The sequence below is a fragment of the Serinus canaria genome, chromosome 5, assembly GCF_022539315.1.
Source record: "Serinus canaria isolate serCan28SL12 chromosome 5, serCan2020, whole genome shotgun sequence".
In the NCBI taxonomy this organism is placed as follows: Eukaryota; Metazoa; Chordata; class Aves; order Passeriformes; family Fringillidae; genus Serinus; species Serinus canaria.
Genome location: NC_066319.1, coordinates 52,094,446 through 52,122,123, shown reverse-complemented (window position 1 = coordinate 52,122,123; position 27,678 = coordinate 52,094,446). Strand labels below are relative to the sequence as shown.

At 46.2% G+C, this 27,678-nt stretch overlaps 1 protein-coding gene across 1 annotated transcript; it reads right to left on the bottom strand.

The window, feature by feature from the left end:
• Window positions 1–9,095: 9,095 nt before the first annotated feature.
• TNFAIP2 (TNF alpha induced protein 2) lies at window positions 9,096–26,530 on the bottom strand. Its single transcript, XM_030240656.2, has 12 exons — window positions 26,420–26,530; window positions 20,477–20,825; window positions 18,318–18,945; window positions 16,944–17,058; window positions 15,608–15,733; window positions 14,781–14,881; window positions 14,593–14,691; window positions 14,292–14,415; window positions 13,215–13,337; window positions 12,184–12,339; window positions 11,007–11,128; window positions 9,096–10,588 (listed from the first exon to the last, which is right to left on the bottom strand). Exons 2-12 carry the CDS (start codon window positions 20,811–20,813, stop codon window positions 10,447–10,449), a joined length of 2,073 nt encoding a protein of 690 aa, XP_030096516.1. The 5' UTR covers window positions 20,814–20,825; window positions 26,420–26,530; the 3' UTR covers window positions 9,096–10,446.
• Between the last annotated feature and the right edge of the window lie 1,148 nt (window positions 26,531–27,678).

Sequence of the window (27,678 nt, the reverse complement as noted above, 5' to 3'; positions counted from 1 at the left end):
ATGCTCTCTGCCCTGTCCATGCCCCAGCAACATGCAATGCTGGGACTTTCCAAGTCACATCTTGCATCTCCTTGCTGGCGCCTTTTGCATCACAATGCCCCAGGTGTTGCACAGTAAATATCAGAAGGGAGGGTGGTGGGAGAGTTTGCTCCATTTCCAAACTTGTTGCCTTAGCCTGGTTGAAAATCTAAGCTGGTCTGGTGGACAAAGAGTGCCCAGGGACTTTTGGGCAGGGCTCAAAAACCAGCTGCGGGACCATGACTGGTCCTTGAACCAGCCACATCTGTGTTTCATTTCTGCTCTATGAAATGCAGAACAGCCCCTTTTCCCAGTGCACAGACAGAAAAAGCACTCATCACTGAGCTATGATCTTGAGCACAAGGGACCATCTAAATAGACAGTTGGTCCAAGGAGGGATGAGGGCAAGAACCTCTTCTCCCACTGAAACAGCAGTGGGGTTTGAGTTGATGGGAACAGAGTGTGATTTCTGCAGGGCTATTGCTGTGCATCTGGTCTGAAAAAAGTGTAGTCCACTTCTTGAAAAATTTTTTGGCTTGGCTTGATTCCATTTATATTCGCAGTTGAAGCATGTTTCAGTGGTGCCAGGCAAATGCTTTGCACTGGAGATATAAAGAAGGGAGCATCTTGTAGCAAAGATTTTTAAGGCTAGTCCTGTCCAGATTATCTATGTGCTAAATCTGTGCAGAAAAAAAAGACTCAAAATCACTTGTGTAGCTAAAACCAAGTATAGATATAAAAATATGGATTGTATTATATTGAGCCAACTTGCAAGTTTTAGACTGAACTATACAGGCTGTTTGCATCTGGTTTCTCCCAGCCATTGTTAAGGAGATTTGAGACTGCTCGAAGTTCTCTTGCCAGTGTTTTCTTGTAATGAGGCATAAGTTAAAGCAAACAAACTCAAAGTGAGGCAAACACAATTCAACTGTGTGGAGAAAAGCCAATAAAAATAATGCTTATGTCCTTATTTTTGGCTTGAGGTGGGCTGACCTATTGGACACACATTGTGATATCAGCTGGATCGGGACATGATGATATATGTGTGTACTGCTCAGAGACACTGGACAGCTCTGTGCTAAGAAAGGTGGCTTGGCTGGGGACCAAAATGGACTCTTCCCCACAGAGATACAGGCTAGAGAACATGTTGGGCAGGAAAGGAAAGTGAGAGAGCAGAGGAAACATGAGACCAAGGGCTGAGAGGGCATGTGCATTCCTGGGCTGATGAAATTGCCATCTGTTTTGGTTCTCTGCAGGGTAAACACAGTGCCCACAATGCCAAGGAGGCTGAGGACAGCAACTGTGCAGCTGCTGGTCACATGGGTTCACTGTGCTTTGTTTGTCCATCAGGATATCTCCAGGTAGCTCTTAGGATGAGTTTTTTAGCCAAATGTGCAGTTGCTACCTGTACTCTGACTGCAGAGGTTTCATCTTCTTCACAGATGAGCAGTCATATTGGAGATTTCAAAAGGTCACACTACTGATGAATTATCTGTTTCCTCCATGTGATAAATTAGAAAGTTCAGTCTGCTTTCCAGAGCTATCAGGTCCCCTCTGGGACCAACACTGTGTGTCCCTGACACTGGCTTCAAGAGGCAACTTGGTGGTCACTTCCTCGTGCAGTGAGCCCCAGACCAAAACAGGGCACTCTCCAAGCTCCCCATGGTCAACCCTCCATGCTGCACAAACACAGTTCATTCTTCTGTTTCCTTTCCTTCTTGGCTTAGGTGGGTTGTTGTCAGAAGTAAGCAAGGTAGAAACATCCATCAGGACCCCTTGGGGATGGAGGCTGCTGATCCCCATGATCTCCAGTCCATCAGCTGATCCTGTGCCAGCAGGATCAATGCCCACTGGGAGGGGTTCTTTGGGACCCCAGCAGACACAGCTCAGCATATTTCTGGCTTGGTGTAAGTCAGGGACATTTCTGCCCCAGCATTGTGCAGTGCATGTGAACACTCTCTGGTTCTGTGGTCATCTCCTTCCTGCTGCCCCTTCAACTGATCTTCATAATGTGCAGCACTTAGACAGTTTGGTCTGGCTATAGGAGGTGATAAGTGATGCTTGATGACCTTCATTGGTGGCATTATATTAATTCAACTGCATGAAGGACAGATGGGAGAGCAGAGGCTGAGAGAGACATGCCTCCGCTTTAAAGAAAATGCTCTAATCTGGGTAGATGGCAGCTAAAATCAGGGCTAGGAAAGATCTCTGGCCAAGCAGCTCAAGAAGGGCCTCTGTTTTCTGAATGCTGTGACTGAAGGCAGGGCTGAGTTTAGGACAAGTTGCTGTTTGTGGGACTGATCTCTTACAGATTGGTGGTGTGTCTGCAGGGCTGTGGTTCCTGTGGCAGAGAGGCAGTGGAGGGCTGGGTAGGGCACTCCTTGCTCCATATTCTCCTGCTGTGTAGTTCATTTTTGGCTTGTCACACACTGTTACCTAAATCTTCACCCTCAATAGAATTCTCCACTTGTGTTTTTCCAAGAGAAACGAAAATGCATTAAAGAGAACAGAAACACAGGAGAGTCAGATGGTCTGAGCATTGACAACATGTCATCTGTCACTGATGGTGCTCATGTGAGCTCTGGCAGCCATTGCCTTGCCTTCGGTTCAAGGCAAAGACTGAACGCTTCCAGCTGATTGCATCGCTGCCAAATATAGACCCACGCGTTCTGGCTGGTCATCATCTGACCTTGCAGGCTGTGTCTCCCTGGCTTTCACTCATAGATCTGATGTCCCTCCTGTGGCTCTGCCTGTGCTCTCCCAGACACTTTCCCCAGCTCATGTCCTGAAGACCCATACCCAGGCCCCCAGGAGATACCTTTGCTGACATCATGTGTCATGCCCTTGGCTAGGAGTACCTGGGGGAGTTGGGTCACTGTGTTACAGTGCTTCAGCCCCTGAGTGTGGTTTTGTTGTGCCTTTGGAGATGGAATGCCATGGTCTGTTTGGGATAACCCATTGCTACCCAGTCACCTCATGCTGCAGTGACCCAAGCAAGGTGAAAGTCAACACAAGCACAGCCAGGTGTTCATAATCTGTTGTTGCACCTGAGAGTTCCATGGCTTGTACTCCTGAGAGATGGAAATGAAGGTACAAAAGGCTTGCCTGTGTCACAACCTCCATGAATGTTCCACCAGAGAGGCTTCCTGCCTCTTCCTGCTGCTATGCTGTAGTTTGTACCCATCAGGAACCTCTGACAGAGGCAGTATTTAAAGAGCTTTGCTCAGAGACTAGCTCTGGGTTCCCTTCCTGGTGCTGATGCAAGGTCACTCTTTCCTTCCACAGCACAGCTATCCTCCTCTGAAATCCTCCCAGGATGTCCAGACATGTATCACCTTTCTCCTGGAAACTCCTCCAGTTCCCTCCTTAGCAAGGAGATGGACAACCACTTGTTTGCAGAGCTGGTTGTTTCCCATCTTACACAGATAGGCAGAGGCTTCCCTCCTGCAGCAGCTGTCTGACAAACAGCTCTGCTGATAGGAGAGGTGACATTGCCCCTGGCCCTGGTGACTTCTCAGCCTGTCCTAAAGAAGAACACCTCTTGCACCAGACCTCACAGGCTGCTCCAATGGCACACAGGTGAAACACCTAAAAAACCAACCATGTAGTTCACCACTGGCTCAAGAGAGCAGCCACCTGAGCTTCTGAGTGACTGACATTCACCTTGTCCTTTTGGGCATACCCTGCATGCATTTGTTCAGCAAAAGCTTCAGAATGCAGAGAATTCAGAATTTCAGGACTGCCCATTTGACAGTCATGAATAATGGAAGTAGTGATAGTAGAGATTGTAAGATGATAGCATGTTTTCTGGGTTTTGAGTAATTTTTTACATTAGGCAGGAGCTGCACATCAGGACCACTGAGGTTCTTGATGACTCATGGACCTGGACAGGACAGAAGTCTTCTGCATGTTGTTTGCATTTCTGTCATATTATGTTAAAGCTCCTATAACACTGTGAGCTCTTATGGCCTGAATTTTCTGATATTTTCCTTGCAGAGAAAGTTAGCAGAAGGAATACTACCAAAACCCATGCTGGGACTCAGATATCTAAGGCCATGCTGTGGCAGAGCATGGGAACAGAAAGGGAATTTCACACATCAGCACAACCAGCTCTTGGGTCCCAGACTTCACAGTTTGAGTTGCCAAACAAAATATCCTGATTAGCCCACTTTCTGTGGAGGAAAAGTCAAATTTCCAGAAAAATGTTATTTGAACGGCTGAAACTGGGCAAAAGGCTGATAGAGTGTCTGTAAGAAAAACAATTGTATGGCATGGCATGTGTGGGGGCGCTGTCTGCATGTGTGATGCACGAGCCTTTGACTAATAAATTATCTATGTATTTCACAACTCCAGTTTTCCGCTCTCAAAAATCTATAGATTGTATTGCCTCCATTTCTGCCAGGAAAGCACCCCTACAGGGATATTTCTGTGTATAGAGGGGTAAACAGATAGCAGAAATCTGCTGTGTGTTGATTCTCTTCATGATAATTTGCACGTTAACGTGGAAGCATGGCTCATGTACTACTGAAAGCAAGAATTTGCTTTTCAATTCAAGCTATATTGAAATGTATGAAAATGGGCAGTTCATAATTTTGAATAATAAGCTGAAGTTTGCAGTATAGAGTTGTTAATATGAGATAGTAGAAAATTACAGTGGAAAGAATAACATCATATCTGGATAGACACAGTGTTATTTTGTACAGAAATAGGCTTTTATACAAAGATAATGTTACATGAAGAGATGGGGTTCTGCCTGTGGTCTACAGGGAACATTGAGGGAAGGGTTTTGAGGTAGGTGGAAGGTAGAACTTGTCCTTTTCTTAAGTGTGGTTTCCACCCAAGAAAAGTTGGCTGAAGAGGTTGTTCTGGAAAATGCATGAATCTGGTCTTTCTTCAAAAGCTGCTATTGATTTCATGCTGTACATGCTGATCTGACAAAATGTTCCCCAAGTAAACGCAATCTGAGCCCTTTGAGAGAAGCTTCATAGAGAAATCAAATCAAACAAAAATGGGAGCTTGGGCAGTTCATGCATTCCACAGTAATACTTTAGTCTTAGTGATATTTTTGATGGATCTGAATGGGATGCTGAGCTGGACAGTTAAACAAAGACTTACAGAAGATTTTTGAACATGGCCAGAGGCATGGCAGACACTTGAAGGCTGCACTCCCACCTCAGTCTCTGCTTCTGCAGCCTCCTGTGTTTCCCTTACTGACATACAGCTAAGGTTATCTGGATTACTCCTCATGCTGGGTTTTTTTGCCAGTTCTAGGACTAACCTGAGGATCTCACCTGTGATATCTTCTCAAGCTGCCAAGGCTGCTCAAGCAGCAAGTCTAGCTCACGCAGCGTGTGCAAGAGTTTTCTCCCCTTTTTCAGTAACTCTTTTCCAGTAAATCTTAGGAGGGGTCTTTTTGCATCCCGGTGGAGGGACACAATGCTGCTCAGAGCTGCTTTCTGCAAACCACCTGTGTCCAGGCAAGGCAGCAATGACACCTTTGAATGCAGTGTGACCTCTTCAGGTAACATTCCCTTCATACCCACTAGCCTCAGAGCTGGTGTGGTCCACGATTGTGGTCTAGTACAAGCTTGTCACAAGCAGGTGGCTGCCAGGATCCTGCTGGGCTGAATGCTTCTCTTGGGGCATTGGAAATACCTCTGGCAGGGGGAGGGGATAGCTTCTGCCAAGGTTTTTGGTTCTGTGTAGTCCCTTGCAGATTGTGAAGGGGCTGTGTCAAAATGAGTGAAGTTGGGGATGGGACCTGGGCTGAGACAAGGGATCTACTGTGTGGCAGCATGAAGATTGACAGTCCCTGTTCCACAGGTCAGATGGTTTTCACCACTTCTTACAGCCTTGGTATAGAGTAAAGGGGGCTGCAATGAAACCAAAGAGCAGAAATAGCCCTCTGTTAACTAGGACATAGCACTGTTAACTTTATCCTAAACCGTGCACTTGGTTGAGCTCTCAGCTGCAGTGCTCTTGCCAGTGGGACTTGGGGGTTGGCCTCACGCCTTTGGGATAGGGCTCAAAATCTCTTGAAGACTCCAGGACCAATATTGTTCTACCTAAGGACTTGTTATAACCTCCTCCCATTTGAGGGGAGTACTTTTGAGAGCTCAGCTTTTCTGCTAAATAATAAGTTTTCCTCTTTTATTAGTCCATTATGAGAGTTATTACAGCTCAAGTGCTCTGTCCTATTTGGATAAAAACTACTTGGATAAATAGCACTGAATTCCTTGACCTCAAATGATGGTTTTTCTGGGCGCTGGTACATAATTTGCCCTGGTGTGTCCCATCTGCTGGAAGGTTGAGAGAACTGGGAGAATGTGGTCCCAGGGCCTCATTGGGTAATGCTGGGAGACATCAGGAGACTTGTGGAGAGGTGAAAGAAGGAGCTGAATACCTGAGGAGAAGACCCAGAGAAGACATGAAAAACGTCTCCGTAGGGGAGCCCCCAAGCTGGTCAGTTCAAGAGGGGTTTTTAAAACCTGATTTCAGGAGGATGAAGCCCCTGGTAGCAAGGAGAAATGGTGCCCAGCAGGTATGAACATTCACTTCACAGTAACCTTAAAAACTTCATACTGCTTTAAAAAAACACGGTTAACTTTTCCCCTGTAACAAGCCCCTGAGCAGCCTAATGGGTGTGTCTGCTCCATTGCATTTCCTCTCTTTCCTCCTAGGAATTGGGATTCACCTCTCTTCCCATTACTGAGGATTTGTTTCTTTGCTAGGGTGGAAATCCATGTTTCCTGCATTGATGAGTAATTCTTGAAATCCCCTGACATTAGCTGCCCTTTATTATGGCGGGTACAGGAAAGCTATTTTGTGTTTCAAGCATATCAGCGTGGTGGTGTGGCCACATCCTCTTGTAAGTCATGCAGGAAGGCAGCAATTACTCTTGTGGGTTTCAATCTACAGCATGGGAAAGGATGATTTTGCTAGAGCCACACTCAAGCTCACTTACCTCTAGCCTATTCCCAAAACATCCATCCTTCCAGGTGCTCCTGCCTGTTTGGTCCCCAGTATTGGCTTTTGACCCAAGCAGGAGGCAGATGATGGAGCAGCAAGTGAAACCTTCCTGGGAGATGCTGGACTTGCAGCCCGTGTGCCCTAATTCTTGTTGGGAAGGAAGCTCTGCCATTCCACTCCTCACTGCAGCTGTGCCTTTCCTCTGGGATGCTCCATGCATTGCCAGGCTTCAGGTCTCTTCCCACTGGATTGGGGCTTCCAGTTTTGATTCTATTAAAGTTCATATTAGCTATGCTAAAGGCAGAACTTGAAAATGGATGTTGGCAAATTGTTGCCACATCCTTGGTGAAGATATAATTGCACATACATTTTGTGCTTTACAGCAATTAGCAGGTGAGGAATGTGTCACCCAGGACGTCACTGGAGCCAGCACTGTCCACCTGGAAAAGTCCACCTACCAAACCACTTTGCTCTAGTGTGTCTCTCTCTTAAAATCAGCACATCAGTAAATCCTGTGGCCTTTAGTTCAGTGCTGTCATTTCTTAGTGGATTTTAGAAAGAGAATCCAGGCTCAAAGGGAAGGAATTGCTGGCATTCTGTCTTCTTAGCCCTTTTATTTCCAGGTCAGCAGTTCCCAAAATTTCTCATCAGGCCCTATCAAAACTGTTTGTTTTCTCCCCATCACACTCACACTTTAGTCTGTGATCTCTCTGGAGGTTTTGACTTTCCCAGAGGTTCCCCAGGTGTCCCTGGGGACTTGGCACATCACAGGTGGCTCCTGCAGGAGCAGAGGAGGGAGTAATGCCTCAGACCACCCCCCCCTGCTATGCTGTGGTTTGTGTCCTTTCATCTTTTGCACTTCAAATTGCAAGTCTTCTGTCAAATGATGGATATGCCAGGTGGGATGGATGGGTAGGGAGCCTGGAGTGTTGTGAGTGTATGTCTGAGCTCAGCCTGTGCCCAGTGTGGTGGCTGTTGTGCACTGATGTGCTGGGCACACTGATGACAGTAATGCCACAGCAGCTGTGCTCAGGAACCAGCTTCCCTAACTGTTCTGTAAAAATGATCTTATTTTTTAAATCTTGGCTATCTGCTCTGCCTCCAAGGAGGGGCAGGCAACAGCATCAGCAGAGGTTGCATGATAAAGAAAGTCGAGCGACACTGACCTCAGAAAATTTTATTTACTTAGTTTTTAGAAGTGCAGTTTATCATATTGAACTAACACTGTTATCAGAAGACATTTGTGCAACCTCCTGAAACTACCTGGTTATGTGTAATATGCCACCTATAAATAAATGCCATTTTAAATGTCGAGTCATGCAGGAAGATAAATAAATTAGTTTCCTGGGCTCATTAGAGATGAAAGCTGGGGTTTTATAGCAGGATGAAGAGATTGCACAATGCACTTCCATATGGCTTATGAAATGTGTATGAAAACCATTTTCTCCTACCCATGCTAATTATGATATATAAATAGATACTGTTTCCCTTTGGGCACTTACTTAGCTGGATTTTTTTTTTTAAAGATCAGTGCAATCACTTATATGATGCATTTCTGTAGGCCTTTAACAGATCTCTAAATCAAAATACACATTTTTATAGCAATAAAGTGACCTTTCACTAATTGGGAAACAAAATGTTACCCAATAGGTGACAGTTGTCATGAGTGCTCTGCACAGTCAGAAGTCATTTTGGCATTTGCCTTTAAACTGTAGCTGAGATGAATGTTTAAATAATAATTTTTTAACCCATGTGTCTATATGTTTTGTTTGAGTGTGCTTAAGGAAGGAGAGAGTGATTTGTGCTGCCTGTGGCCAGGCTGCAGATTAAAATCAAAGCATTGTTTTCACTCACGGCACAATTTTGCTACAGGACCTGTTGGCAGAAGACTCCTCTGAGCATGTGCCACTGGCCACTGTGACTGAGCAGCCCACCCTTCTCAGTGGATGTCTTACAGGGGCAGCAGCAAGGCTTTTCCAGCCTGTCTGTAGTCCAGCAAGACCCCCTACTTGGAAGCAGTGGGTGATTCTCACCATAGCCGGCTGGGAGAAATGGCCCTTTGAAGGACAACATAGCAGTGGCAACACAGTAAACTGTCACTTTTCTAGCATATTTGAATACTGTTTATTATAAACATTGCAAATTAGTATCTCTAACTGAGAAAAAATAAAATTGGATGCAAAAATACACTGGTGGTATATTGCATATACATATAAATACATTATATAGTTTGCACAGTCATCAGGCATCTTCCTTCCGGACTGACTTTCCACAGACTGATGCAAAAGTTGAAACAGGAGAACAGAAGGGAAAGGTCTCCAAATATACACAGTGCTGTTTTGGCAAGCAATTAAGTTCCCAAAAAAACTGTGCTGTAAGAAACAAAACACAGTTTCACAAGAGACTCCTTTGTATTTTCACATCATATCTACCTCACAGCCCAAGGGGAAAGAGTGAGCAAGAGAATCGTGACACATACAGGGTGCTCAGTATGTATTGATGACATTTGGGACCAGTTCCACACCCCATTCAAAGCCTGCGTTGTTAATGGGGTCGGGAAGTCTTCTCCTTGGTAAGGAGGACTTCTGTAATATCCAAAGTGTTTTACCAGATGCTGGCTTAACCCAGACAATCCATTTCAATAGGCAGCTTGTTCCCAGCCTCTGTTTGAGGGGTCCCTCTGTGCAGGTGCCCTGGATGGGGTCACTGGAGAGGGGCTGTCTGCCAGGGGCCCAGGTGCTCCCACCTCACAGAAGAGGAGGAAGCACACACTCTCCAGGGCCAGTTCTCCACTGGAAACCCCAAGACCCTGGGCAGTGCTGCTGCCCTGGATCAGAGCCTGCAGCTGTTCCAAGGGGGCTGGCAGGAGCCCTGCCACAGCTGAGCTGCAGCCCCTCCTCCACAGGAACCTCATGCCTCTCCCACCAGCCTAACACAGCTACCCTGCCTGGCTCTGAGGAAGGCAGATGGATTGCAAGCATGCTCACATGGGATTTTCCCAACATCTCGAGAGTTCATGGGATGCTACACATCTCTGAATGTTGGTTTTGGTTTTTGTTTCCCTTCACTTCCTTAGAAGATAAAAAGCTACTTAAGTGGTGCCTGCTTGGTCTGTGATGTGGCCTTTGTGGCACCCTGAGAGGTAGATAAAGTTCAGAGCTCCAGGGCAGTGTCCAGGCAGAGAATGTGGTGGCACCAAGGAGACCTCAGAGGGAATCCATGACTGGTGGGAGGAGCAGCCCCGATCTTTTTGGGCACTGCACCTCCCATGGGTGCATCCTGTGCCCAGTCCCACAGGGAGGACAATGATTCCCACAGGGATGCTGAGCACCAGACTGGGACAAAGCACTTTCCATAGGAAAAGGTGGCAGTGTGTGCCATGCATTGCTCCAGGAGATGGTCTCCATCCCTAGCTCACCCCACAGTCCAGCACAGGGCAGTGCCAAGGCATGCCTTGGTCTAGGACACATTGATGTTGGAGAAGAGTGGGGCCCTGGGCTGTGTGGATGCTGTGCTGTCTGCCAAGTAGCCCAGGATGCTCTTGAGTTCACTGCGTGACAAATTGGCTTTGATGTGCAGGAACGCTTCCAGGTGCCTTTTGCTGTGGAAGAGAAATGGGCAGGTGTTATTTCCTCCCACACACCTCCACATGTCAGGGCCACTGCACCAGGATGTCACTCCCACCCTGTGGCGTGTGCTGACATCCCCTGTGGGTGCCAGCTCAGTATCTGGCAGTCCTACACAAGACCCTGCACTGTCCTGGGATATTTGGGGTAGGGAAGGGAATCTCCAACATAAAGGAGAAAATCAGGCCAGAATTTGGAATATATCAACAGGCTTTTTTTATTATCTTCCTTTGCTTTCTGATAGGACTGGGATTGCCACAGCCTGGAAGGCAGCCCCCACCCAGGTTTATAGGCTCAGGCTGTATGAACCTCACCTATATTCTTATCTGACTGCTTTCTGGCTCAATTAAAATTCCTTATGAGTACTAGCAAATCTGTTTCAGCATCTCTTACCGGATGTCTGGGTATGTTGTGGCGAGTGTTGCAACTTCAATTTTAATAGCACCTAAATCCTGAAGTCGGATTATTTCAGCCAGTTTGGGGAGCGCTGAATTCAGCCACGTGGCTTGAGATCCCTGCAAGAAGAAAAAGTGGTTAGGAGGACATCATGGGGATGAAAACTGCCCCCCACCCCAGGAGCTGCCTCCTGAGGCTGTTTTTTGGCAAGTGGAAAGGACACATCAGTGATTTTAGGTGCATCATTGTTTTCAATGCTGTTTCTGCCTCAGGCAGCCTTGGAAAAACTGGATTAGCTTTTTGATGGTTTTTAATCCTCTCACACAAGTGGTGTGTGGTTTGCCATAAGACTGAGACTTCCACATCCACCTCAGCAGATTCTATCTGCTCATTTCCTTTTTCTTGGGTTTCTGCACTGCCTGGTGTTTGTACCAGGTCTGATGGGCCAGGTGAATCACTGCCAAGTGCTGCTCTGCCCCAACTCCAAACACAACCCTGCCTTTAGCATCTCTTTAGGCATCACCAGAACTGGGTAGAAGCCCCAGCTAGAGCTTTTTCTGACCATTGGAATTTTCAAGGTGCAGCTGCCTAACCTCCTATCCACTCAATGTGAAACTCAGACTTGTTCCTTCTCCAGTCAAACATGCCTGGGGTGATGGAGGACAGTTTTTGGCTTAGCTGTTAGCTTTTTTTGCAGGCAAAATTAGAGGCATGGAAGGAGGAAGATGATCTCAAAGGACAGAGAGGGGTGGGTGTTCCAGCTGTGGCTCTCATGGAGAAATTCCTTGCATACCACAGACCCCCACACTGCCTGCTTTAGCCCCTGGCTGACCCAAAAGCTGCAGCGTGAGGGAAATCAAGGGTGAGAGGAAACCCAGACTCCATGGAAGCTGTACTGAAACCAGAAAAGATTATCTAAGACTTTTGACCCTTCTAATATAAACCTTCGAAAGGGAACTGCCTGTGGGAGAGAGGAAGATGAAATCATGTCTCTCCAAGCAGGGAGGGGCAGGCTGCTTACAGGGGACCCTTTCTGCCTACAAGCACTTAGACTTCTTTCTGCCTAAGGTCCTGCCTTTCAGGAAATTAGGCTGAGTTGAAAAGGTTAACAAAAGTTCCCAAAATTACTTTCCTGTTTTTCAGTCTGACATGTTCATGGCAAGTACTCACGTACATTGCTGGTGCAGAAGACTTCCAGGTCAGCAGCATTCTTGGAGATGTGTTGGGCCAGAGTTTGCTGCTGTGCTGGAGTTTTCAGGCTGACCTTCCTCTTCAGCAGCCTCACAATGTACTCTTTAACCAAACGGGCGTGGATCTTCTCAATGATAGCCTGTTGGGAAGGAGAGGAGGGAATCATCATCCATCTCTTCTTTGCTTGGGGACATAGCAAACCATGTGTGTGTATGGAGGACAAAACCACCCTGGGTACCCTGAGCCATGCCCCACCAATGCCTGCTGCAGATTACACAGCAAGAACAGCCCTGTTTGCCAGCCTTCCAAGACCGGTTACAGCACATCCAAGATGCTGAGAATTTCTTTGTGCTCTAATAAGAATGGGAATTTCCAAATGTTGTTTCCTTCTGGGAAGAGTTTAAAATGCAGAAAAGATCTCCATGTGCTGCTAGAGAAGTAACAGTATTCCAGAGAAACAGGAATTCATGCTGTTCTTCCTGTTCTTCTCTCTAACATATAAAATACCCTCATTTGTCTCAGCTACTAAAAAGACAAAGACAGGAAATCAAATATTGTCTTATATTATGATATTTCATATATAGTCCAGCAGCAATGAGGATGTGGTTCTGGCTCAGTTCTCTGGGATTTGTCCCATTTGCATCCACCTCCTCCAGTCCTTAGGGCAATCAAATTAGACTGAACCATGCAACTGCATCTGTTTTTCAAGATTGCTAAACCAAATCTGTAATCAAAGCCACATGCTGGGTGGTCTCTAAAGCACTTTCTCTGCATCAGGGGTGGTTTGCTCTGCAAACAGTGCAGCAGAGCTGTAGGAGTCTGCTTCTGTCAGAGGAGGGTGAGATTTATGTGCCTTTTCTGGGTAAACTGCATGCTGATGGAAACCCTGCCTGAGAGGCTTCCTGATGCCAGGCCAGCTCACCAGAGGTCAAGGCAGCTCAAGCTGCAGAGGATCAGAGCTGAAAATGCAGCCCCAGCGCCCCAGAATCCCTCCAATATTTCTCTTGGACTTACATGGTAAAACGGGTCCTTTAAGGTTTGGAGGTCTGAAATATGTTTGCTGGTGGTTTTAATGATCTCATTCATAATTTCACTGCTGGAATCCCACTTATTCTCCGTAAACTTCTTGTACATTGGCTGAAAAAAAGGAAAATCTGCTAAGTTACCTCAAACAAATTCTATGCACATGTATATTTGTCATTTCTACATGCAGAGTATCCCACATAGTGAGAGCATGGTGTGTAGTACTGTGAAGGGTTGTGTGGTGATGCCTTACAGGGCCAGGGGAACAAGGGGCTGTGTCCCCTTCTTGGCTCCTCATGGTGAATAAGACCAAGGACATGAAAGGTTAATCTTGGAGGTTTTTTTATTGTTTCTGCTTTTTTTTCCCTCACCATCTTGTCTGATTAAAGAATTATGGAACCATCAGGGGAAAAAAAATGAATCCTTATGAGATGTTTTCAATCATAATTTTTCTCAGCCACAGTAAATAAATATGAAAATGAAAAAAATCTCACCCCTGTTCTCTCATGCCATCCAAAAGGCTCTACAGAGAAAGGAGAGCTTGTGGCTGATCATTCCTGACTTCCTTTTCCTCCAAAATTGCTTAACTCGAAAAGATTGTGTTATATATATATAAACAACAACAAAAAAAAACCAAAACAAAACAAAAAAGAAGCCAGAAGTACAGAAATGCCCTTCAGGTCACCTTTATGGGGAAGCCAAAAGCTGCGTAATTGCAGTTTATGCCATTAGTGATGGCTTCCTAGAGTGTGGAGAGCAAATAGCTGCAGGTTGAGACTCTCCCTGCTGTAGCTGTTGTCTCAGATGCCATCAGCAGGTTTTATGTTCACCTGCACAGTCATGCCTATGTCACTGCACCCATTTTGCCTGCGGGCTTGAGGACCAGCTCAAGGAGAGCTTAGTGGGAGTTTTCTACCAGCACTGTGGGCTAGGACCAATCCTGTCCCTTCTGAACTTGGCTGATTTGAATGAGAGATTTGAACAACAGATAGCACAGAAGGAGAACATGCCCTGCCCTGGTACCAGCTGAGCCATGGGGCAGGAGAATGTGGGGCACAGATATGGTACCTTCAGCTGGGCAAAGAGCTGTTGAAGCAGCACATCAAAGCCGCTGTTTTCAATATCAGTGAGAGTGCTGAGGATATCAGCTTTACTGTCGTCCTTTTCTGCCACGTATTTCTCTGTGTAGTCTCTGCAAGAAAACACCAGTCAGGGCAGAACAGTCTATCCTCAGAGGAGAGAGAGAGAGAAATTCAGAGGTCTCAACCTTCTGCAGGCAGATGGACCTACCTCTGCTCACTCTGGAGTACCTCCCCTCTATACATTGCCTGCAGAGGAAGGAGCAAAACCTTTACTTTTGGACCCTTACCTAAAATTCCAGCAGTTGTTAATATTTGCAATCAGTATAGGTTTGTAGTATCTGTGCTTCTTGCTTTTCTCCTTGAAGTCTTCAAAGGCATCCCTGTAGCTGGAGGGGATATGTGAAGAGGAGAGGTGGGTTTGTGGCTGCCCAGGTGCTGTGCCAGCCCCACTGCCCACAGCCTCTCCCCAGCTCACCTCCTCAGGAAGGCTGGCAGCTCCTTCAGCAGCCGACGGGACAGCTCCTCACCCACAGCCTTGCTGATGTCCTCAGCTCGCTTCTGGCTGCTGTAGATACTCTAACAAACAAGTGAGATCAATTTGAAAAAATGTTGCCTGCTCCAAAACAGACAGGTTTGCTGATAAAGAGGCTGCAGATCCTTTGCTGAGAGCTGCACCCAGCTCTCCAGCATCCCCCCCTGAAACTGCTCCAGGGACCACACAGAGCAGCTATACTTAGCTGAGAGGTTCAAAAGGAGTATGAAGAAAATCTAGAAAACAGCTGAGAAAGTAGGCAATTTGACACATGGTTTTGTTTCTTTTTCTTTTGTTTTTTTTTTTTAATATCATTAGATTGCATTTTAATGAATAATTTAATCACAACAACCTCAACACATGAGTAGTTTATTTTTAAAAAATAAACTCAACTAATCCTCTGCTGCCAGAGGATGGAAAGGGGCAGCTCTGCCTGTGGCACTTTCCCTGGGAGGAAGAAAGAGATTCCCTATTTCTCAGTCAGTTGAGCCTGTCTCCTGTCTCTCTGCTGCTGGGGATGCAGAAGAAATTGCACAGGAGAATGAAGGCAGTTTTTCTTCTTGTTTTGCTTATAGAAGCATTTGCCTCTGTCCCATGGTACACCAGGCCCAAGACAGGCCATGGTTTTGAGCTTCCCTGTACCACCCACCTCTGCTACCACTCTACACAAGTGACTTGGCCTTTTCCTTTTCTGCATTGACCATAGTTGGTCTCAAATCCTAAGTAGGTAAAAGATGCAATTGTTTATTTTTAATATAGCTCTGTATTACCTGGATAACAAATATTCCGAGCAGTTCACTCTGAAAATGCCCATTTAGCTTCTCTGGTTCCTTGTCTTCTTTCCATATTTGGATTTCTTTATCTAAACATCTGCTCAGTGAATTTTTGACAGAAACCTTTAGGGAAGGAAGAACAATGGCATTTACTACAACATGGATGCAACAGCTCCTGCCTTTTTCAGGTTTTACTCACCCACCCACCTTTTGCCTGGCTCAGCAGACTTTTTCCTCAGCCCTGGCTGGGATATAAAGGTTCCTTCTTAGGAGATGCATGACCCATGACTTCACAGCAACAAGGACAACCCCCTCACCATTCCTACCTACACAATAGTGAGTTTTTTTAAGGTGGGAGTGAAGATCCCATCACACCTCCACATCTGGGGGATCAGGAGGGCAGGGAGGGGAGCAGTGCAGGAAAGTTGCAGCACCTACATGTGCCAGAGCCCAAATTCCCCCAACCACACACTGTGTGTTTGTCACACTCAGAGCCACCTGCTTTTGCAATCCTTTTTCATAAGCTCTTCTGACACAATTGCTGGAGAGGGAAACAAAGTGCTCTCAGGTTTTCTCTGCTCTGACTCCTGTGTGCTGCAGTGAGGCTTTGGAAATGGTCTGTGCAGTGTCTGGCACATACTGCTGATCCCCCAGTGTCCCCTTCATGTGCTTTGCAGACCTCACACCACCTCTCCCATATGCAAACCATCACAGACTACAGCTAAACTTGGAACTCATCTTCTCATTTTCCAGGAATTCCAGCCCCAAATGCCAAAAGCACTAAGCTATGGGAGTACTGTAAAAGTGGCTTCTTGTTTCCATTAAGGGAAGGATGATACAAAAACCAGAGCAACTTTTTTTTTCTGCAGACCAGGCAATTCTCCATCAAAGAAACAGATTTGTCAAGACCAGAACTCCATGCTTTGCACACACCTAAGGTCTGGCACCTCTGCAGATACCAGGAGTAATCCAAGATCCTTCAGAGATTCCTGTGAGAGGGACAGGAATCTCCCTCTGGAGATTTATCAGACAGTTAGGAAGTTGCCCATAAAGATCTGTTGTTGGATTTTCTCCCTGCTGCTACCACATGATTTACAAGAACAGAGCAGTTCTTTTCTCATGGCTCCCAGGGCTAAGCAGAAGTTTGCTCTGCAAGTCCCATCTAGCAGAAAGGTGACCTGCTCCCCAAAAACAAACAAAAGCTTTTGCTTCTCCCTGGAAGGGTGTGTGCTTCACTGGTGAAGAAGTGTGTGTGCAGGACAAGTCACAGCTTCTCTGAGGAGTCATATGGGAGCAGTGAAGGGAAAAAAATGAGTGTCTGAATCCTTCTTACCTCTTCACTGTCAAGGTATTTATTTTCAAGCTCTTTGCTCAGACTTGAAGGCAAAAGGCTTCCGAGCTTAACTTTATCCAACTCCATGGCTAAAGCATGGTCTTTTCTCATGTCTCTGGAATGAAAAAAGCCAAACAATTGTATTCTCCAAGGGCAGTGTAATTCAAGACAGTTGTTGATGCAAATCACTAACACTTTTTGAGGGTATCAGTGAAAAAACAGATGGAAATGTACATTGTCCTCAATCCAGGCAGGACTTGGAGAGGCTGAATGAATATGTGCCAGGGGTGAGACATGTGAGGGTGGGACCACAAGCAACGCTGTGAATGGAGTCATGGTCTGTCAAACTCCTGAATACCAGCCACTGTGCTCTGGTGGGGATGGGAGACCTGAAGCAAGCAGGAGAGTCTAGCCCTTGGACATGACCTCTCTCCATCAATATAGAGAGACAAGCAGATGAAAAGCTGGTGTTTGATGGCTGGGAGGTGGTCCCTCAGCAGACACCTGGACGTGGCCTCTGGGAGTACTCCCAAAGCAGCTGCTACCCTGGCCAGCATTGTCCCCAGTGCTGGGCTGAGCCCTGCTCCTCATAACTGCTCACTTCCAAACACCGGCTGGTTCAGGCCTGAATATCCCGATCTAGAGCACAACAGTGGCTGTGGAAAACTTGCGGGATCAACAATGAATCATTACAATCATCAGTGAAACACAAAAAGGAAAAAGTGAAACTGAAGGACTTTGGAACAAAAGAAACATTGCTGGTATCTTTACTGGTTTCCACCTAAGAAGTGAAAGCCCCCAATTCTCCTCCCAGTACTATTAGCCACAACAAGCAATGTTTTCAGTTCAATAACATCCAGAGTTTATGGGGACCCTTGGATTGTGTCCTCTCACAGGGGGGCACCCCTGGCTCTCCCAAAGGTGAGGAAAACATAGACTGTGGGTAACACCTAACCAGCATCCTCTGTGCCCAGAATAACTGCATCTCAGGTTGTTCTATTTATTGTCTGCCCTGTGGTACAAAGGGCTGAAATTTCCAAATTTTCCAAGAATGAGCCCAGGTCTGCAACTGGAATAGATATCAAGGCAACAAGCCTGACCAATTTACCCCACAGATGAAGCTGTGTGTAGGTTGCCCAGAAGCCAGAATGGTGAAACAGCCCTTCATTTACAGACCAGCAGCCTTGAGAGTGTCCCTTCTGGCTGTTCTGGCCAGGACTGTAAATCAGCACATCATCAGTAACACCAGTAACTTAGCCAGGTGCTGGACTGCACCGCAGTAATACTAACTCATAAATCAAGCAAATGCCTGGGTTTGCAGCCAATGAGCCTGTTTTGATTTCCAGGGGTAAACATGTATAAAAGCCCACTTACTTTGGATAAAAGTTGTGCACCCATGAGAGAAGAAGGTAAATATCCTTGTCTTCCAGCTGAGACTCAGCATTTTTCTTTGCCTGGGAGGCAAAATAATTATGGTAGAGTTCTGCATATATGCTGAACACATTAAACTCAGGAGGATAAAGCTTGTTAATATACTTGGCAACCACTGTCAAATCTTCCTTCATTGTCTTTCCCATGTGCAGGAGGTTCTGGCCAACTGCAGAGAGGTTCTCAGTTCTAGGAGTACGGCTTGTGTCTTTCATTCGAGCCTCTACCGACTCCTTTACTGTAGCCATCCAGAGTTCTTTCCATTTTCTAGGTCTAAATTGCAAATTTTGGTCAGGTGGGTTCTCTGACAAGTAGTTCTGATCTTCTTTCTCCTGTTCTTTCAGAGCCTCCACTGCCTGCTGTAGCAGATCTGGGTTTGTTTTTGCAAGCAGCACAGAATCCTTTAAGGTGCTGAAGACTTTGTGCTTCAGAACTTCATAGACAGACTCAATGTCTTTCTGACTGGTGTTCAGTCCCTCCTCACTTTTGCTTGACAGACTCTTCTCCAGGGCAAACAGATGTTGAATGGCATCACAAAGCTTTTGCTCTCCAAGGAGATCCATAACTTGTTTGACTGGTGAAAACAGAACAGCCTTTCTTTAACCAAGGGTGAAGATTTAGACTTCTGTTTTACAAAAAATGATGGCTCTGGAATCTTTTTTAAAATGCTTATACTTCCAAAATGCTAGCTCTTGGGCTCCTATACCATATAGAAACTGTTTAATTAAAGATCAGATTATTTCTAGCTTGCCTGTAATGGGGGCAATGGAAACTTGAATACCCATCACCAGTGTGTTGCATATGGACAGCTATTCACGAGCCACCTATAATTGTTTCCAAAATTTAGCCTTGTGTAGTTAGTTAGGTATTGCTCATCTCCCTTTCCTTAATATGACCTCAAGTCAGAAGCGTGGCATTAGAAATAATGTAGACGGAAAGATGTAACTAAAAATATGCTGAAGGAAATACCACATGGCTTTTCCAGAAATAGATTTGGCACAACTTGACCTGTGAAATTGTTTGGGAGGACACATTTAGCAAGCAAGACAAATAAAATTGAACTATCTTTTCTGAACTACGGCCAGTTACTCGAGACAGGGAAACCTGGGAAATTATTAGTTAAAATGGCGAAGTTATATCCCAAAATAAGATTTGTTAGGTGTGTACTGGAAGACCCTGGGTGGAGAAAGCTTACATTATTCATGAAACTCATCATACTTCATTTATCCTTAAAGATTGTGGCACAAAAGCTGGGAGTGCCCTTTTGGCATCTGCTGATTGCACAAAGTTCAGAGACATTATCGAAACTGAGGGCTCAGTGTATTTCACAGGAACAATGGGATAACTTGAATAGTAAATGGGCTGAAATTTAATGGCACAAACACAAGATACAAATGCAATAGAACAAAAGTTACTTAGCAACAAACAAGATTTTCTGCTGCAAGCTGGATGTGAATCAGCTTGAGATGGAGGAGGAAGAGAGACACCTGGAGAATTAGTAAATCCTTACTGGGAAGTGGTAGTGAACATGTCAGTTATGACCCCAGGATGTACTCAGTGAGAAAGATCCAGCTGAGATAGGAAAATAGGAATATATTGTACCACATATTGGTGGTGTCTCATCTGGAATATTTTCTGCAATTCTGGTTGCTTAAAAAAAAAAAAAAAAAAAAAGACAGTGAGGCAATGCAGTGGATGGAGAGAGAGATGCCAATTAGACAGGTAAAGGCTTGTCTGGAAATGAAATAATTTGTACTAAAACAATGAGACTTTGTAGGAGGAGATGGAGGAACAGAGCTGAGAGTTACACCTTGGTCTCTCACCCACCTGCAGTTCTCTGTGCCCCCATGAGAAGCAGAAATAAGTTTGTTTTGGACAGAAAACCTGCAAATGGACAGTTCCTCAAGGACTGTGTCCTTGGAACTAAAAGACTAGGACTTGAGGTCATGTCTCCCTCAGGCCAGTTTTCCCCAGGCTTCTTGGTAAAGTCACTTCAATCTATCAGTACCTTTGTTTCCCTAGCAGACAATACCCTGCCTTATACAGTCCCTCTGGAGGAAACTATGGCCCATGAAATGCTGCAAGGAGGATGGAGGAGCACTTACCACTGGGTGGCTTGGTCTTTTTAACTATTTTAAATGCACTTTTAAGCATTCCCTTTATTCCTTTGTTTCCCTTCTCAGGGCTGTCCCCGGCAGAGATGCAACTCTCATTGCTGGTGATGGAAGAGGCACGTGAGGCTCTGCAGGCTGCCTCTGGCCTTTCTCTCATCTTCTCCTGGTCCCTGGACCAGATGTCATCTGCAGAAGGTTCAGGACAGGCAGGGACTTGCTCAGCTACTGATGGTGAAGTGTTTTCAAAAGGCCTGTTTGCATCAATGCAACCCTCTGATCCACTGCGTATTCCAAAAGGACTTTGGAAAAAAGGTAACATTTTCATCATTTTCCTTCTAGCCTGTAAATTTCAGAGAAAAAAAAATCAGATTATAACACTTAGGAAGAAAAATACCAAGGAGAAAAGTGTGGCAAGGCATATGTGTGGGCAACATGGAGAATGTTACACATCTGATGTGAGCACAGGAGAATTCCTGAGCAACACCATCCCGGCTAATGTCCAGTCTAAATTAGAGAAAAATCAAAGAGCATGTACTTGGTGATTCAGATGTCCTGATTGGAGACCTTGAGGTTGTCAGGCTCTCCCATGGGATGTGTGTGTCTATGGACATGAGCATGGATGGGCACATGAATGATGTGGGTGGGATAAGTGTCCTGTGCCTTCAAAGCAACCACAAAACTCTCATACTCTTACATGGCATTGGGATCAATTCCCACCTTACTCAGGGCCTTTTTTCTTGATCTGTGCTCAAGATAAGTGGGAACAAGGCACGAGGATCAGGGTAGTTCAGCCTTGTTTAAACAAACATGATCCTGCCAGAGTCCTGCATTATCACCAACACTCTTACACTACAAATAATTAACAACAAAAATTTGTTATTGTTACAGCTTCTTCTCAGAATTCATATTTAGAATTATGTTCCTCTATAATTCAATAGATTGCAAAATATTTATTTGCATAACTATAACCATTTGTATAATGATTATAAATATGCAATTATTGTAAATAAATAAAGTGACTCACAGTTTCCAATTCTTATTCTAATACTGCTTTATTTAAAGTGAATTGCTAGGAGACTGAAGCAAATCTGTTCAAAGAACTCTCAGGCAAGCTTTGGTTTGCTTTGTACTGAGTAATGGCAGAAAAATTAGACTTCAAACAAATGAAGAATTTGGCTTCAGTTATACAGCCACAATGTGGTGATCTTCAAATACCTTTGTAAAGTTTATAATGTTGATATGTGTCATGCTGAAACAAAAGTTGATATTTATCTCTGGGAAAACTGGTTGGAAGACTGTGGCTTTTCATTCTAAGTTATACAGAGAGCAGTGAGAGCCTGGCTTTGCTGAGAGCTTTCCTTCTCCCTGCTTTGGATGCCAGGCCATGTCCAGGATTAGTAATGCTATTACCTTCTAAACACAACAAATATGAAAACTCATTTGGGAAGGAGTTCTGCTTGCATGAGCAAGCAAAGGGGGCCTGAGCACCAGAGCTCAGCTGTCAGGAGTTATAGAGTAGTCTGAGCTGGAAAGGACCCAAAGGATCACCAATTCCAACTCTGAAGTGAATGGCCCATACAGGGATTGAACCCACAACCAAAGATACAGGGATTGAACCCACAACCAAAGGCATTATTAGCACCATACTCTTAACTAACTGAGCTAATCCCAGGTTAGCCAGCAGCTGTGCCATGGCTGAATCTGTGCACATACATCTCCCTAGCACATGTACTGAGGAGGGGAGGGGAAAGGAAACCCCCTGCAGTTCACTCCAGCTATGGCCCCACACGATGCCCCACAAGAATCCTGAAAGCAGTGGAAAAAGAGTTCCTTTTTGTTACATTTCCACTACAAAAACACCCAAAATTACAACCAACCAGCCCAAAAAAATTATGGCAACAGGCATGCTCTGCAAGTGACCTGGACTTGCCTAATTTTTGTAAGGCTCTTTTCATAACCTGCGTTTCCCAACACAAAACTGTGCTTAGATTAATTCTGCCAAATCCCTTCCTTCCTGTTTGTTCAAGCACAGACTTGGACTCAGCTGAGTGTTTTCTCTCTCTCCTATTATTTCAAACAAAGCATTATTGGGTTTTTTGTTTGTTGGTTTGTTTCTTTTTTCTAACCAAGGAAAGTACCTCATCCCTTCCAAAAGGCTAAGGTCTTTCATTTTAATGAATGATGATCAGAAAGGTGGACTTTGAAGTTTTGATTCTTCTTCAATGCCAAGATAAATGCACTAGATCTTTGAAAAGCATTGAAGTGACACTACACGTACAAGCCTCCCTAAGGGAATGATTAAGCTAGTTAGAAGCTGAGTTTTAACATCTGTCAGAACTTTGTCATGGTAGTGCTCAAAAAAAGCCAGCCTCAAGCACCTAGGTCAGGCTGTCAATGCAAAGCTGCCATGCTCTCCCATTTGGCCAGCTTGAACTCTTGCTCAGGGATTATCATATGCCACTGCTGGTAGGCCTGCGTTTGTATCTGCAGCAGGAAGAACCAGTAAACCCCAGCTCCCACTTCTGCCTTGAAATGCAGCCCCTGTCTTAATGTCAAGGGGTACCAAACATTCCCTGTCGATCTCATTATTGCTAGATAACCAAGACCTTACTGTAAGAAATACTTTTAAGAAACTTACAGAAAAAAATGCCGACACTTTCTACAAGAAATACTCAGCTAAAAGGAGGTGGTCCTGGTTACATCTGGGGTGCACAGGCAAGAGATGCTTTGCTAGCACTGCACCTCCTGCCTCTGTCAGGATGTGCTCCTGCCCAATGCAGCAGACAGAACATGCCAGGAGATGGCTTTGGCGTGGAGGGCTGCAGGCTGCTCCTCTATGCCTGTGCTCTTCTTACAAATGAAAGCCTGCTGAAACTCCAGCAGGCTTCTGATTTTTTTAGCAGGAGAAATGCTACATCATTTCCCAGAATTCAAATTCAGGTATTGGGAAATGTAATGATTTGAGGTCAAGAGCTGACATTGTTCCCAACTCAGTATTATTACTAATTTACTGTTATCATCATCATCCTCATTATTGTTATGTGGCAACACGGTTTGTGCCAGGGGAGCCTTTAGCTCCAATTATTTCTGACACAGCATATTCAGCTTGTGGTTTCAAACCAGAAGAGCAGCACAGCTCAGAGAACACCCTCTGCCACCCTGTCCAGAAGCCCTGCAGCACTGAGACTGTAGTGCTGTGACTGCTGGTGTGGCTGTGGTGGGATACAGCGAGCTCTCTGCTGATCACAGCACCTACCTCTGAGTTGGAGCTTTTCTGGGGTGGGCAGCATGGGCAAGGAAAACACTTGGAGCAGAGTCAAGACACACAAGGACCCAGCCTGGACTCTGGGCACAGTGGCTGGCTTCCCATTTTCTCCTTTTCCTCTTCAAAGGAAACAGCTTTCATGCAGAATGATCTCATTGGTCAGGGGTAGCTCATGGTGTGCCATGAGCACTCAGGGGAAGAAATTTATTAATTATCCCAATTCTGAATTTTTTTGCTGAACTTTTTCTTGACTTCTTTTTCCTGAGCTGCTGCCAATATTAACAAGCATTTGTTTGGATTTTTGGTCCTCTCCAGCCTGCTGACCTTACTAGGTCATGAGGATTTATCTCATTTTAGTGAGTATCTCCCTTTCTCGCACAGCCTCTCAGAAATCCAGAGTTATCTAGCAGAGTTATCTAGCAAAGTTATCTATCTGCCCACACAAGAGAATTGCACTAGGCCAAGCAGTAGAGCAGTGCAGGCAGTTTGAGTTTAGTGTACCTTAGATCATGTGCTGACACCTAAACAAACTGCTAATTCATCAAAGCAAAGAGGTCCAAAAACATGCCAGACTCAGTCTCTGCAAGCTGGCAATCCTCCTAGGAGGTGAGAGTTTTTTCCTACCATTTTTGTTATCTGGGTTGAGTACTAAATGGAGACACCACAAATCTGAGGGTTCCCATTTGGCTCTGCCTGGGAAATCACAGCCTATAGAAGAGCTGGGCCACCCAGTGCCCATCTTGACCCTCTACTGTGCTGCTCAAATCCATAGTCCTATCTGTAGACACCTGTGAGACACCCACCACCCAATATGTGCTCCAGCAGCATCCTGATGGTGGCCAAGTTCTGCTCCTAATGGGGAGCTGAGAGAAAAAAAACTTGTCTCCAAAGAAGTCAAGGCAGGAGCAGAAACTCTCCAGAGGACTCACTCCATGTGCCTCAGCATCACCAGGCAGCTCTACAGGGCTGGGGGTGATGGGGAACCCAAGGGATTCAGGGGAATGGTAGTGGCAGAGCAGGGAGAGGACCCCAGGGCATCTCACCTGGCATGAGAGAGATGCTTTAAGCCAGCATAAAACCATGTGTAGATACAGCTGTGCAGTGCAGCAGTCATTTCCAAACGAGACTCTGATTTCCCTAAATTACTGACACACATCTGAAAACCATCCAGAAACCATCATTTCCGTTGTTACTGAGAATCTTTCATACAGAGAAAGAGAAAATTCTATATATACACTGTTATTGGGAAAAACCAGAGAGAATGCACTGTAATACTCTATTTTTTTCTTCTTGCTTCAAATCTGAGCAGCATAATTTTGAACTGTTGCTGTTCAAAGAGCAACCAGCTTCTGCTGTCTAGAGTTTTGTTTTCATGATACAGTTCCAAAGCCAAATCCTTCTTTAAGGCCTGGAGTTTGCAAAGTTCACTGCTAGAGCTAACAGCAGCTGAGAAGATAAACAAATTCCCTGGGAGCTTCTCTCGGCACTTTCAGATTCTTTGGCTTTCCAGGCATCTTTTATAGAGAGGGTAAATTAAGCAAACCCAAACCTGAGCTCTCTGCTCCCTTGTGATTTTCTTTAACAGAGCTGAAAAGCCTCGAAATCCCTTGCTGGGGGGCAGGCAGTTGACACTTTGGACAGTGTTTGTTCAGTTTTTCTGTCCTGAACTCGGGTATCAAAGTGAGGCACCATGGCTTCTAGATCAGCCATATGCTCCAGTCACAGAAAGTCTCTTCTTCACTTTGCAGCAGCCTCAAAAAGAAATTCTGCTTTGAACACCAAGGATCCTAACCCTGGGGCTGAACTTTTCAATTTGTGCTGAGGAGCTGATGCAATGGATATGGGGCAGCTGCACAAAGACAGAAGGGAATTTCTACAAGTTTTTCAGTGCTCTGGGAAAGGCAGATCCTAGGAGCTGTGGGACATCCCTGACAAAGAAAAAGCAGTCACAAAAGGGTAAGCGTGGCAATGCAGAAATGTGCCAGCTTGGCACAGTGACCCTGGCAGGGCGCAAGTCCCAGGGGCTGCCCAGGGCCATCCAGGTCCAGGCTCTGAAATGGTGTTTTCAGTGCAGCCAAACTGAGTGAATCACAGTCCAATTACTTTCCTGTGGTTTGGGGGAATACCACTTCCTTTAAATAGAGACAAAAAAGAGAGGGCAGAAGTGCCATACTGAATCTGGAATCCAGTGCCTGATCTGGGTTTAGGACACTTTGGTGCCCAATACCTACATCTGGATTTTAGGAAAGGTGTTGAAAAGCAGAAGGGTAGGAAGGAGGTGAATGGCTTACAGTAGTCATGACTTGAGCCTGTGCCCTGAAATTTAGGGGAAAAGCCGCACAAATCAGACCCAGCTGTCACAATGGAATTACCAGACACAAATCCTTGCAGAGCCCAGCCCTGGGATATGCCTGGAGCTGCTGTCTGCCAGCGGTCCGATTTATTCCCCATTCTTATAATTACAAAGTGGGGCTGAAACCCGTCCCTGTGCCCGGCAACCCACCCTCCGTGGGTGCCCCTCGTTCCCCACTTTTAGACCCAGCAGAGAGCCCCCAAGCTCCCCAGCAAGTGAGCCCGGAGCGGGGCAGCGGCTCGGGATACGCCGGGGCAGCGAAGCGGGATACGCCGGCCCGAGGGGAAGGGGAAAGACTCGAGACTGTCGGACTTACTCTGCGGCGGCTCCCGGGCGGCGGGGCTGGACGCGGGCCAGCAGCACTGTCACTGTCACCAGCACTGTCAGAGGGTCTGTGCCCGGGGCGGGGGCAGCCCGGCTATAAGGGGACGAAAGCGGGGGCGGGACCAGCTGCCGGGAAACTCCAGTTGCACCTCCTCCCGAGAGAAGGGAAGCGAGAAATCCGCTCGGCAGGAAAGCGGCCGGCAGCGGAGTGCCTGGTGCCGAGGGTCGGTCCGTGCGCAGGGGCTGAGCCCCGGCGCCCTGTCCCGACAGAGCGCTGAACGCCGGGCCCTGCGCTCCCTGTCCGAGGGCTTGGCTGTGCGATGTGTCCCATTGCGGACTTGGAAACGCGCCGTCGGGATAGAGCAGGTGCCTCCAAAAATGCCGTGTTCTGCCCCTGAGGTGGTCATCTCTGGGTGTGCAAACAGCTTGGGGAATGAGGAAAGGGACCTGAGACTCTTGGTCGACGGCAAGTTGAGCATGAACCAGCAGTGCCCTGGCAGCCAGGAGGGCCAGCCGTGTCCTGGGGAGGATTAGGTACAGCATGGCTAGCCGGGCAAGGAAGGGGATTGTTCTGCTCTGCTCTGCACTGGGGCCGCCTCACCTCGCGTGCTGGGGGCAGTTTTGGGTGCCACAATGTAAGAAAGGAATAAAGCTATTAGAGAGTGTCCAAGGGAGGGCAACAAAGATGGTGAAGGGTCTGTAGGGGAAGCCATATGTGGAGCAGTTGAGGTCACTAGACTTGTTCAGCCTGGAGAAGACAAGACTTAGGGAGACCTCATCGCAGCCTACAGCCTCCTCACAAAGGGAAAGAGATGAGGCAGGCACTGTTCTCTTCCCTATGGCCACCAGTGACAGGACCTAAGGGAATGGAAGCTGTGTCAGAGGAGGTTTAGGTTGGATATCAGGAACAGGTTCTTTACTCAGAGGGTGGTTGGGCCCTGGAACAAGATCACCAGGGGAGTGGTCATGGCATCAAGCATGCCAGAGTTCAAGAAGCATTTGGGCAATGCTCTCAGACACATGGTGTAACTTTTTGGTGTAACTTTTGAGGTTGTCCAGTGCAGAAATGGGTGTTGGACTTGGTAATCCCTGTAGGTCCTTTCCAGTCAGGGTATTCCATGATTCTTGAAAGCTTTGCTTTCTGAGCAGGGCACTGCCACCAGCAGGCTGTTGGGGATGAGGTGTATGCCTGAAAGCACATCGCCTGTATCCGGGTCCTGCATCGTGCCTTCCCCAGAGCAGGGCTCACGG